The following is a 12,861-nucleotide window of genomic DNA, read 5'->3' on the forward strand; positions in this document are numbered from 1 at the left end:
TAACTTGCTTATAACCATTTAACAGCCAGTCCGAATATGCCTTGAATTAGGCGAATCACGCGTCTTTGTTGAATAAATAAAGAGTAATTTCAACATCGAAACCAAGACCGTTTTCTTCTCCTCAGAACGCATTCTCTGCTGTGTGGGTGTTGTGAAGTGGGACTATAGAATGTGATCCGATCTTCAGTTTTGCTTTACACCCAAGCGATACTGTTCCGGACTGGTTGCTCCATCAAATGTTCAAATGTGTGTGAAATCTTAAGGGACTTAACTGCTAAGGTCATCAGCCCCTAAGCTTACACACTACTTAACCTAAATTATCCCAAGGACAAACACACACACACACACATGCCCGAGGGAGGACTCGAACCTCCGCCGGGACCAGCCGCAACAGTCCATGACTGCAGCGCCTCAGACCGCTTGGATAATCCCTCGCGGCGGTTGCTCCATAGGAACTTTATCTACCGATTCCTCTCTACGAACCTTTGAAGCCGTGAATTGTGTAGCATCGCGTATGTTGACAGAACATTGACCCCCCCACCCGCACTCCTTTACTGAATTATACGAGTCGGTAGTTCTCAATACATGTGGTATACAGCCCACTGAATTTTGTTGCAACAATTCTACGCACGCTGCATGGTGGCATGCTTATTATACACGGAACTTTCGAATTTCATTCAGTAATTTCTATGCACTCTGCCACTGTCGAGTTTTCATTGGGTGTCGTAATGGTAAGTACCTCCGTACCTGTTACACAGAGCAGAAACGATGACGTTGATTCATCTGAGCTGCAGTGTTCTCGAAGTGTTAAGTGACACGCCGGTCTGAGTGGCCGAGCGGTTCTAGGCGCCACAGTCTGGAACCGCGCGACCTCTCCGGTCGCAGGTTCGAATCCTTCCTCGGGCATGGATGTGTGTGATGTCCTTAGGGCCGCGTGGGATTAGCCGAGCGGGTTAAGGCGCTGCAGTCATGGACTGTGCGGCTGGTACCGGCGGAGGTTCGAGTCCTCCCTCGGGCATGGCTGTGTGTGTTTGTCCTTAGGATAATTTAGGTTGTGTGTAAGCTTAGTGACTGATGACCTTAGTAGTTAAGTCCCATAAGATTTCACACACATTTGAACATGGACAATAAATAGTTTGGACGAGAAGAGAATAGGTTAGTTAGGTTTAAGTAGTTCTAAGTTCTAGGGGACTGATAACTTCAGAAGTTAAGTCCCATAGTGTTCAGAGCCATTTTTTTTTTTGGTTAAGTGACACACACAAGCGGGAGTGCCAGGCTGGTCTGTTTACGCTGTTGGCAGTTGTCGGCGACCACGTCTACGTGACGACGCCGCTGTTCAAGGCGGGCGCACCGGCCTCCTTCAGCGTGGTGAGCGGCTCGCGGACGCTGGACCCGCCCCTGAGGCCGTTCCCCAGCTGGGAGGCGCACGCGACCAGCGCCCAGGCGCTCACCGACTGCGCCACGCAGATGGTCTCCGTCTTCAGGTCGACCGTGAGTCGCGCTCTTTTCCGGCACTTTCGTGTCCTTCTTCTTCCTAGCGTTGTGGTGTAGTCACTGGGTCAATTTGTGGTTCAAAATTCCTCACGTGTTTCGACCCAATGTCTCTTCTGGGCGTACGTGTTACAGAGCTACTGCCCATTATTGAACACTTTTGTCCAATAGCTGTGGAGGTAATATGTGGTCTGCAACAAAAATTTATCCTACACTTTTTCTTTGCGCTCGCCGCACACCGAGAGCTTGAAATATTAATGTTTAAAAGTTGCTGAAATAGAAGTTGTTGTTGTGGCCTTCAGTCCTGAGACTGTTTTGATGCAGCTCTTTATGCTACTCTATCCTGTGCAAGCTTCTTCATCTCCCAGTACGTACTGCAACCTACATCCTTCTGAATCTGCTTAGTGTATTCATCTCTTGGTCTCGCTCTACGATGTTTACCCTCCACACTGCCCTCAAATACTAAATTGGTGATCCCTTGATGCCTCAGAACATGTCCTACCAGCCGATTCCTTCTTCTAGTCAAGTTGTGCCACAGACTCCTCTTCTCCCCAATTCAATTCAATACCTTCTCGTTAGTTATGTGATTGACCCATCTAATCTTCAGCATTCTTCTGTAGCACCTCATTTCCAAAGCTTCTATTCTCTTCTTGTCCAAACCATTTATCGTCCACGTTTCACTTCCATACATGGCTACACTCCATACAACTACTTTCCTAAGACTTAAATCTATACTCGATGTTAACAAATTTCTCTTCTTTAGAAACTCTTTCCTTGCCATTGCCAATCTACATTTTATATCCTCTCTACTTCGACCATCATCAGTTACTTTGCTCCCCAAATAGCAAAACTCCTTTACTACATTAAGTGTCTCATTTCCTAATCTAATTCCCTCAGCATCACCCGACTTCATTCCACTGCATTCCATTATCCTCGTTTTGCTTTTGTTGATGTTCATCTTATGCACTCCTTTCAAGACACTATCCATTCCGTTCAACTGCTCTTCCAAGTCCTTTGCTGTCTCTGAGAGAATTACAATCTCATTGGCGAACCTCAAAGTTTATATTTCTTCTCCATGGATTTTAATACCTACTCCGAATTTTTCTTTTGTTTCCTTTACTGGTTGCTCACTATACAGATTGAATAACGTCGGGGACAGACTACAACCCTGTCTCACTCCCTTCCCAACAACCACTGCTTCCCTTTCATGTACCTCGACTCTCATAACTGCCATCTGTTTTGTGTACAGATTGTAAATAGCATTTCGCTCACTGTATTTTACCCATTACACTTCATAATTTGAAAGATAGTATTTCAAACAACATTTTTAAAAGCTTTCTCTAAGTCTACAAATGCTAGAAACGTAGGTTTGCCTTTCCTTAACCTATCTTCTAAAAAAAATTGTAGGGTCAGTACTGACTCACGTGTTCCAATATTTCTGCGGAATCCAAACTGATCATCCCCGAGATCGGCTTCTATCAGTTTTTCCATTCGTCTGTAAAAAATTGACGTGAGTATTTTGCAGCCGTGACTTATTAAACTGATAGTCCGGTACTTTTCACATCTGTCAACACCTGCTATCTTTGTGATTGGAATTATGGTATTCTTCTCGAAGTCTGAGGGTATTTCGCCTGTCACATACATCTTGCTCACCAGAAGATAGAGTTTTGCCAAGACTGGCTCTCCCCAATGCTGTCAGTATTTCTGATGGAATGTTGTCTACCCCTGGGGCCTTGTTTCGACTCAGATCTTTCAGAGCTTTCAGTGCTAAAGTAGATATTCCAAATATAAACGTAGGCTTCTGCGGCCATTGCCACAGTCAATAATGTTGTGTCGTTCAAAGTGATAAGCTGCAAACTACATTCAGTGACAAAACGTCGTTATACAAGGTGTTAGGAATATAAGAGCAGATATTTTTTTTGGTGACTGAGGACAGTGCACTGAACAGCATTACATCAGTATTTACTTCATTTGCAGGCTTCTAATTATAGCTATTATGAGTGGCATGTTTTAGGATCGTTAATACCTTCATGGTTCAAATGGCTCTGAGCACTATGAGACAACTTCTGAGGTCATCAGTCCCCTAGAACTTAGAACTACTTAAACCTAACTAACGTTAGGACATCACACACATCCATACCCGAGGCAGGATTCGAACCTGCGACCGTAGCGGTCGCGCGATTCCGGACTGTAGCGCCTAGAACCGCTCGGCCACTTCGGCCGGCGGAATTTCCCAGAGAAACTTATTGTTACAGCACTGAATACGCAATAAGAGTTCACGATCATTTACGTAAATTTAATTTAATGGCAGAATATTCTGTGCTCGAAACTAGCAGCGTAATCGCCGCTGATAACAAACAGCACAACGTGACACAGTGACCCAACTAATTTCCCCGCATTTTCTTCGCTACGTTCTCATAGGCCATTTGACGCCTTCCCACTACGACTCCACTGCTAATTGATCCATCTCACGGAATATTAGTAAATAAATGATTATTTTATGAAATTTATCTATAAACATGTGATGTCACCATCATTCGCGTGCTGTATTGTGAAAGAACCTCGGAAATTTGATGAAGTGCAGTATGAAACTAATAAATTGTGCTTCCTTTCGTATAGTAAAATAAATTCTGACGTCTGGGCTGTGACACTTGTCGGAGAGAAGCGATATGCCTTCGCATTTACCTCTACAAAAACTTTAAACCAAGTGCATTTCAGAAATAGAATGCTGATTTCTAAGATGCCTATGAAATGAATGTGCAGAGTACATCAGGATCTATATCGGTCTGTACTAAGGCGTAATGACATAAAAAATTTACAGCACGTGCGTAGCACCTTTCATGTGTCTTTAGAGGAAATGTATGTTGGCGCCAGAAACTGTGTTGTGTAGATCTGAACCCTAACTCCAAAGATATTCTTACTCTATGGATGAGGTACGTTAGCTGTTGTGTGTGTGGAGGGGGGGGGGGGGGTATAGAGGGTAGAGGTGGAGGGGGGACTGGCGGGAGGAAGGCACCTGCTTTTCTGATGTTGTCGACACGTGTACGAACATTATCGTGTTGCGGCAATACCTGACGCAGCCTTACCGCTTGCTTCAATGGGACTGCAGGTGCAAAACGTTTGAGGTGATGGTAATAAACGTCAACTATGAAGCAACTTTTCCAGGAAGCAATTACTGGAACATGACGCCACACACAGTCGAGCATATTATGAATACTGTGTTCTGTGCGGCAACAGCTCTCGCCAAGCAGCTGTTTCCTCTGATACAACCACAAAATTACCTCATTGTCAGTAAAAGTAATCAATTATTTTCAGATTCTCTCGCGACAACATGACCAATTACAAGTCTCTCGGTTTTCAAGCAATTTATTTTATAATCCCTCCGTTTTCTTCAGGACTTCTACAAATGATAAGAAGCTAAGTAAGTTGGCCATATTGAAACATGCCAAAAATGGAAACAAAATACAATCTGAAAATACGAGAATTTTAGCTTTTGCGTCACATTACTATGCTTCAGTTCTAAAAGACTCAGCGCCTTATTAGAGAGCGTAAGGTAGATTATGACCTCGATTGTTGGAAGGCGGGAATAGAGATTCGAATTAGACGCCGGAACCCCGCACAACCGAAAGTCAGAGGCTGCATTTTGCGCACGCTGATAATATCGACTTCATATGAGTTCATAAATCCGGTACTCCTCCTGGAAGAGTCTGGAATTTGTTGTCTTGTCTTAATTCGTATTCACTAATTTAAAAGATTGTGATGACTGACTTCGGACACTGAAAAATTGTTAGTTTGGTGCGTAAGTTCCTTAGTGATTTTGTTTTGCATGTTGGTATTCCTGTTGCTGTAGGTTTATCTAGCGCGTGACTTTTTGATGTGTAGTTCACTGCTGCAATTTTTGTTTTCACGCTGACATTTTGTCATTTGGAGATACTGAGCGGAGCTGTGGACGCTGCAAAGTAGAGTGCCAAGTGGAGAAACTGGAACACTTCCGACATACTTGAGTTCAATAGAGGAGAGACATCAGGGGAGGCAGCCAGAAACATTTGCTCCGTCTATGGTGATAATGGCCAGAGCACGGCAAGAAAATCGTTTTCTCGTTTCAAGAAGAATCATTCTGAGAATAGAGACTCGCCAAGTTCAGGAAGACCTTCGTGGTTTGATGAAGAACGTTTAAACGCTTTAATAGACAATGATACACTTCATTGTACTCTAGAATTGGCAAATGTGATAAACTGTGATCATTCCACCATCGTAAGACATTCGCATGCATTCGGCAAGGTTAAAAAATCGAGTGTATTGTTACCGCTTCCTGTAAGCCGAATCCACAAAAATAAGTGGGTGGGCATTTGTACACCTCTGTTTTCTCGTCATCAATTGGCTGGTGAACAACACCGACCATTCCTTTTCTGTATCGTTACTGTTGACGAGAAATGATATCTTTATGCTGACATAAGGTAAAGAAAGGAATGGTTCAACCCAAACAAACCCAAAACTGCCTATACATAGACCTGCGCGCTCCACAAGAGATTATGTTGCGCATGTGTTGGAACAGTGACTGTATGGTGTACTACGAGTGGCGAGATGTAACCATCACAACTGACATTCATTGTCAACAACTGAGACGTCTTACAGAGCAATCCGAGAACAAAGATCAGAAAGATGCTACTCCGCGATAATGCCTGTCCGCATTCTGCTAGACTGACAAAAAACGCCTACCTTATTCACCTGATATTGCGACCTCAGATTTTCCCTCTTCCTCCCTCTATCGAAACAACCTTCAAAGAATTTCCTTTCTGGATGAAAATGTGCTCCGAAATTGGCTTGACGATTTTCTCACCTCAAACGCACGGTTTTTTCCGGTCGTGGAATTGAAAAATTCCGCCTGTGTTGGCAGACTGTTGTAAACAGTGAAGGTGCATATAATTATTGATGACTAAAGTATCTGTTGTGTGTGTCTGTTGTGTTTATTAATCTTACGGAAAACGCAACGAACTTATGCACCAACTCAATAAAGTTCAAAATATGAGGCTCACAAATAGTGATAATTTCATTCATGATGAGTTTTACTGAAGAGGTATTCATCACAGGCCATTAAGGAAATATTGCTGCACTGCCCATTTTCGGTCAAATCCTGCGGTAACAAATTAATTTTAAAATCCTTCCAAAGAATTTCTAACCATTTATTACGTTTACGATATTTATGATGACTGATGATGATTTTTTGAAGTCCCATACTCCTTGACAAAGCTTAGGGGAACGATGCAGGAGACCCGCACCGCCGTACTAGGCAAGGTCCTAATGGAGGTGGTTTGCCATTGCCTTGCTCCGAGCGTAATGGGGATAAATGATGATGATGATGATGAAGACGACACAACAACACCCAGTAATCTTGAGGCAGGTGAAAATCACTAAACCCGCCGGGAATCGAACCCGGTACCCCGTGCTCGGGAAGCGAGAACGCTACCGCGAGGCCACGAGCTGCGGACAGTTAAGGCTGAACAATGTAAAATTAAGAATGTAGGGATGTAGCTAAGGAATAACATTTAATTTGATAATATTTGTTACCCATATTGTTTCGACAAAATGTAGAAATTCTAATACTTAAAGTTGCACTGATAAGGAGAATTAATTTTAAGTTATTTAATTTTGAAATGACAGCTTACAAAACATACTTTGCATTGTAGTAAGAGCAACACACACACACACACACGTTTTATTTGTTTTTTCTTCTGCTTGTATGTAATGAAATGACTTTTCCAGAGAGTTCCATCTGACCACAATACCGTGTACCTGATAGACTCAGGGGTCGTGGACATAGCGTCAACGTTCCAGAAATTGTGTCCTCCAAAAATTGTGACGCTCGACGTGCCGTCTGCAACAATCCTCAATACGACAAAGATCGACAAGGAGGCCTGCAATTCCCTGTACATCGCCATCGAGGTAAGACGACGATTAATTACTGAACTGGTGGTATCGTAGTGGTAACCTTCTGCGTCCGTAGAATATATTTTACACGAAATATTTTCGAAGTTGCCAACACGGACAACTATCAGCTGCATAATGGAACGATGGAATTGAAAATTTATACCAGATCGGGACCAGATCCCGGAAATCCCGCTTTATGCCTTAGCAGCTGTGGATATCTGTCCACGACTCACAGGGAGACTCAAATTACCAAATGTCGTTCATGTGTCACATCCTGCACTCGTACACATTACGTAATTCCAGTACGGGAAAGGGGGGGGCACATTTTAATTGAAAGCTGTTGCCTGGTATCGGCGGTTAAATACGACATTGCAGTGCCTGTTGTTAAGATGTACGACAATGTTCCTTCAGATATGCATGCATGCATGCAGGCTGTATCGCATGAACGACGACGTATGGAAATTTGGGTCTCGCCGTGAGTCGTCCACGAATAGCCAAATCGATTAAGGCGACCGCTCTCGTAAAGTGGGAAATGCGGTCTCGAGTCCATATCCGGAACAGTTTTCATTGTTGTCATTCCATAAAACAGCTGATGGTGGTGCGTATTCGCAACTGCGAATACATTTTATGTATTTCATGATGGCTGCAGTCGCTGCAGTGCCCGTTCCTTTGGACATGCATTGTACTTATTAACAACACAGCCACTGCAGTGTAGTATATCGTTTGTGCTATATCTTTTGTGTTCTTCTTGCAGAAGACAGTCTTATGTTCACAACAATATAGACACTTTCTCTGTAGAATTCATGCCAGCAGTGCGCTTACTGTTCGTATTTCGCAAATTCAGGCTGTGCTACGCTGTGTTTGCGATTTTTTAAGTTGTTTTCATACGATCTTCTTTTATTGGTTTCAGGCAAAGGCCACTTCCCCACGTACAATTATGTGAAACAATGATATAGACAATTTCATGAATCATTGAAAAATATAATTATAAGTCTACAAATTTCGTTATTCTAACTGCACCATTACAATAGAAAACAACAGTTTCAGCATAATATATGATTGTATAAAAAATAATGAAACATAAGGAAAACACCTCAAGTTTCCGTTTATAAAGGTGGAAGAAATGGCAACTGCATTTAGCTACAGGTCTATCCACGGAACTACGTGGTACTCTAAGAGAACTTAAGTTTTGGAGCATTACACAGTATTACCGTTCCTGGATGATTGTATTTATCACGTTTTGTCACTATATGCATAATGTCCTCTTCAGTAACCCAGGAATCACAAATCAGATGGTTTATTAATTTTAATAAAAATCTCATGTTATTAGCATCCATGTGATCTAAGTCCGTTAATGTTATCAGTTTCTTTTCTTACAGGCGCCGAGTTCAAAAACCAAGGGTGGGTTGGAATCTATTGCCGAATCGGCCAATGTCATGTGCCTTGGATGTTACGGGTCATGTTCACGTGCTATGAAAATCGCTGTCGCGCTAAATTATCACCATTGCTGTGTCTGCCTGTTTGTTAACTGGCTTTAACCAAACTTTGCAGTGGTGTAAAACGTTACATTTCGTTAATATTACATTTCGTCAGTCAATAAGCTAGGGTTCAAGTAATGGAACAGCACATAGTTTTTGCGACAAAACGATGTTTTCTTCCGCTTATTTTCTTTCTGCAGACGACGAACTTTACCAGAGTGCAGCTTATTTTTCGAGAACATTCAACTATGCTTAAAAAGTGCCTTTGGTCGTAGTCGCAAGGCATTCTCGTTTTCCGGTGAGCGGTCACCTTCTTTTGTTGTTTCTTGATGATATTTCTCTAGAATTTCACGAATACGAGACAAATGGAATTCTGACACATGTTCTAATTTATTACATATATTTCCTGACGAATAATGCCAGGACACCAATATGTTATGCGGAACTCACCACTAGATATCGCAAGGCGGACCCGCCAGTATGAAAGCACACTGTGTTGTTGTTAGAGAGAAGCAGTAAGAACAAACAGGGCCGCCAGGAGAGCTCAGTAACTTTTCGAGCGTGGACTAACCATTGGATGTCACCTAAAAATCCATCAGTGACCTATGAACCCCTCTACAGCTGCCCAAATCGAAAACTGTGATTGTGCTACAGAAACGCAAAGGGACAACTACAGATGAAACAATACCAAAAGAACCTCGTGTACTGATGGATTGGGACCGTCGAACATTGCGGAGGAGGGTGGTTGAAAACAAATTGCATGTAATCACAGTAAGGATTCATTCGACTTCCACAGTACTACCAACAGTCCAGCTTGAACGGCAATTGTGCGTAGCAAGTTATATAGGAAGGGGTACAATGGTCGAGTAGCTCCTTATAAGCGACACATTTCTGAAATCAGAGCTGAGCGGCGCTTGAAGTGGTGTAAATGCATTTATAGGAAAAACATAGCTACGATTTCGGTAATCTCTGCAAACACCCAGCATCCACACAGCCACAAACATGCAGCTTTCCATTCGATGCTGCATCGCCTAATATCTGTTCAGTAATCTGAATTAGCCTTTCAAACTACAGACCATCAAGCTCATCGGTTCCAGCAATTGCTATAGCTCTTCGCTGACTGATAATATACTACAAAAAGGCGTAAAAATACAAAGCTTCTGTACACTGGCATATAGCAGTCAGTCAGTAGCTATAAAGCCTGTTGCAGAATTCCATATATTGGTAACATTCCAGATAACCTTAGGAAAATCATCACAACTGCAGACCTGCTTTTTTTAATACCAACAGCGTACTTAAGTTTTATTTAATAGTAAAGACAAAACTAAATCCTTGGCACAAACGATATGTATAAAATCACATGCAAGCAATGTGAAAAAGTATGTATATATTGAGAGAACTGTGGCACTTAAGTTATCTGAACATGGAAGAAGATGGAGATTAAGGAAGAAAGATTCAACCTTTGCTGATCGTCTTTTGACAGAAGACTATTCACCTGATGTAGATTACTAAAAGTATCTAAATAATTTCTTATCACGTACGGACTGGTGGAATTTCTTTTGCCTAATTACAACATGGCGACTATGCAGAATCTGCAGACATGTCGAAGTTGTATGCTCCGAGGTCAAAGATCTACATCCAGGTACGATAGAGATCAGTGTTCGCCTTCAAGGTCCGCAATCGATTATGAGGTACAGAACTGTATCTTCGCATTAGACATGCGTAACCTAATATGCGAAATAACTGAGTCAGGCAGAAGTAGCCGACCGCGACAGACGCAGCAGCAGATAAGTAAACGCTTTTGTGTCATTTACGAGTTTTTTATTGTATCATATGTGTGCTTTAACAGTCTAGTTTCTTGTGTTTCTGTGTGTAAACTTAACATCTAATAGCCACAGTTCTCGCGTTTTCGTTTGCGTCAGAATGTAAACCGATTTTGTGACATAATAAAAGTTCCTAATCAGGGGCAAATTATTTAGTTTCACTTCAGTGCTTCGGTAGCTAGGTTTTTGAATATCTGCGAATTATTACACACAGTTCGTGCGTTTTCGTCAGGGTCCGTTTATCTGAATAGTTTAGTTTTCCACAGACTTTAGTTTGGACAGGGACTGCAGTTGTTGTTTGCGGATACGAGCCGAGTTGGTGACATTTCGCACTCAGCTTCAGGCTGTGATGGCTTCAGTTACACAGCTTGAAGCTGCAGTGGATGGGCGCCACTGTTGTGGGCCAGCCGTGGGGATCCAACGGACGTCCAGCACGTCAGAGTCCTCCGATCGGTCCTCATCGGTGGCAAACCCAGTTGCTGCTCGCACTGAGGCCGACCCCTCACCTGTGGTAGAGTGGAGGTCGCCCCAGGGTGAATCAGGCGGCGAAAGACTTCCTAGGCGGCCACACGTAGGGCCTCCCCTGTTTGACAAACAGGTTCCAGGTGCTGTCTGTGGCTAACACTGTCGCTGAGCCAGATGCTGTCGCCTGTCCTGTTACAGAGCAAGATCCGGGCAATCGCAGAGGGTGGGATTATTGGTAGATGGGAGCTCCAACGTAGGCGCGTTATGGGGCCCCTTAGGGACTTGGCTGACAAGGAGGGTAAGGAAACCAATGTGTACTCCGTATGCATAAAGGGTGGAGACATTCCAGATGTGGAAAGGGTCCTCCCGGATGCCATGATGAGCACAGGGTGCAGTCAACTGCAGGTGGTTGCTCAAGTCGTTACCAATGATGTGTGTCACTTGGGATCAGAAGAGATTCTCTCTGGTTTCGAGCGGCTAACAGAAGTGGCAAAGGCTGCCAGTCTTGCTTGCAAGATGAAAGCAGAGCTGACTATTTGCAGCATAGTCGACAGGACCAATTGCGGACCTCTGGTACAGAGCCGAGTGGAGGGTCTGAATCGGAGGCTCAGACGCTTCTGCGACAGTGTAGGCTGCAGATTCCTCGACTTGCGCAAAATGGGTGGTTGGGTTTCGGGTTTCGCTGAATAGGTCAGGTGTCCACTATACGCAGGAGGCGGCTACACGGGTAGCAGGGGCTGTGTGGCGTGGACTGGCGGTTTTTTAGGTTAGAGGGTCTCGGGAAAACACAAGAAGGGCTTCAGTCACAAAGGCTGCAGGCTGAACACAGGAAGAACGTAGATACAGGAACCATTGGTATAACAGTTGTAAACTGTCGTAGCTGTGTTGGGAAAGTACCAAAGCTCCAAGCGCTAATAGAAAGCACTGATGCTCAAATCGTTATAGGCACTGAAAGCTGGCTAAAGCCGGATATAAGCTCAGCCGAAATTTTTGCAAAGAACCTAACCGTGTTCCGAAAAGATAGGCTAAACACGGTTGGCGGTGGCGTGTTTGTTGCTGCCACAAGTAGCTCAACTTGTCGCGAAATTGAAGTACATACTTCCTGTTAGTATGGGCAGAGGTCATTGTTGGCAACCGGAATAAAAGAATAATTGGATCCTTCTACCGACCTCCCAGTTCAGATGATACAGTAGCTGAAAGGTTCAAAGAAAACTTGAGTTTGATTTCAAACACATACCCGACTCACACGATAATAGTCGGTGGCGACTTTAATTTACCCTCGATATGTTGGCGAAAATAAATGTTTAATTCCGGAGATACGCATAAAATATCATCCGAAATTGTGCTAAACGCATTCTCTGAAAATTATTTCGAGCAGTTAGTTCATGAGCCCACGCGAATAGCAAACAGTTGTGAAAACGTACTTGAACTTTTAGCATCAAATAATCCTGAGTTAATAACGAGCATCAAAACCGATATAGGGATTAGTGAACACAGGGTTGTCGTAGCGAGATTGAATATTGTAATCCCCAAATCCTCGATAAATAAGCGAAAAATATACCTATTCAAAAAAGCAGATAAAAATTCACTTGACGCCTTCCTGAGAGACAGTCTCCATTCATTCCAAATTAATAATATAATTTTAGACCAGATGTGGTAAAAAGGTATGAATTCGT

General features: G+C 43.2%; 1 protein-coding gene across 2 annotated transcripts in view; it reads left to right on the forward strand.

The window, feature by feature from the left end:
* Nucleotides 1-12,861, forward strand: part of LOC126174933 (major royal jelly protein 1-like) — a 73,349-nt gene that overhangs the window by 38,775 nt on the left and 21,713 nt on the right. For both annotated transcript variants that reach the window (XM_049921390.1, XM_049921389.1), the window contains 2 exons: nt 1,301-1,491; nt 7,255-7,434. In XM_049921390.1, the coding sequence (XP_049777347.1) occupies nt 1,301-1,491; nt 7,255-7,434 (371 nt within the window). The remainder of the gene's footprint in view (nt 1-1,300; nt 1,492-7,254; nt 7,435-12,861) is intronic.

This window comes from Schistocerca cancellata, chromosome 3 (assembly GCF_023864275.1).
Source record: "Schistocerca cancellata isolate TAMUIC-IGC-003103 chromosome 3, iqSchCanc2.1, whole genome shotgun sequence".
NCBI lineage: Eukaryota > Metazoa > Arthropoda > Insecta > Orthoptera > Acrididae > Schistocerca > Schistocerca cancellata.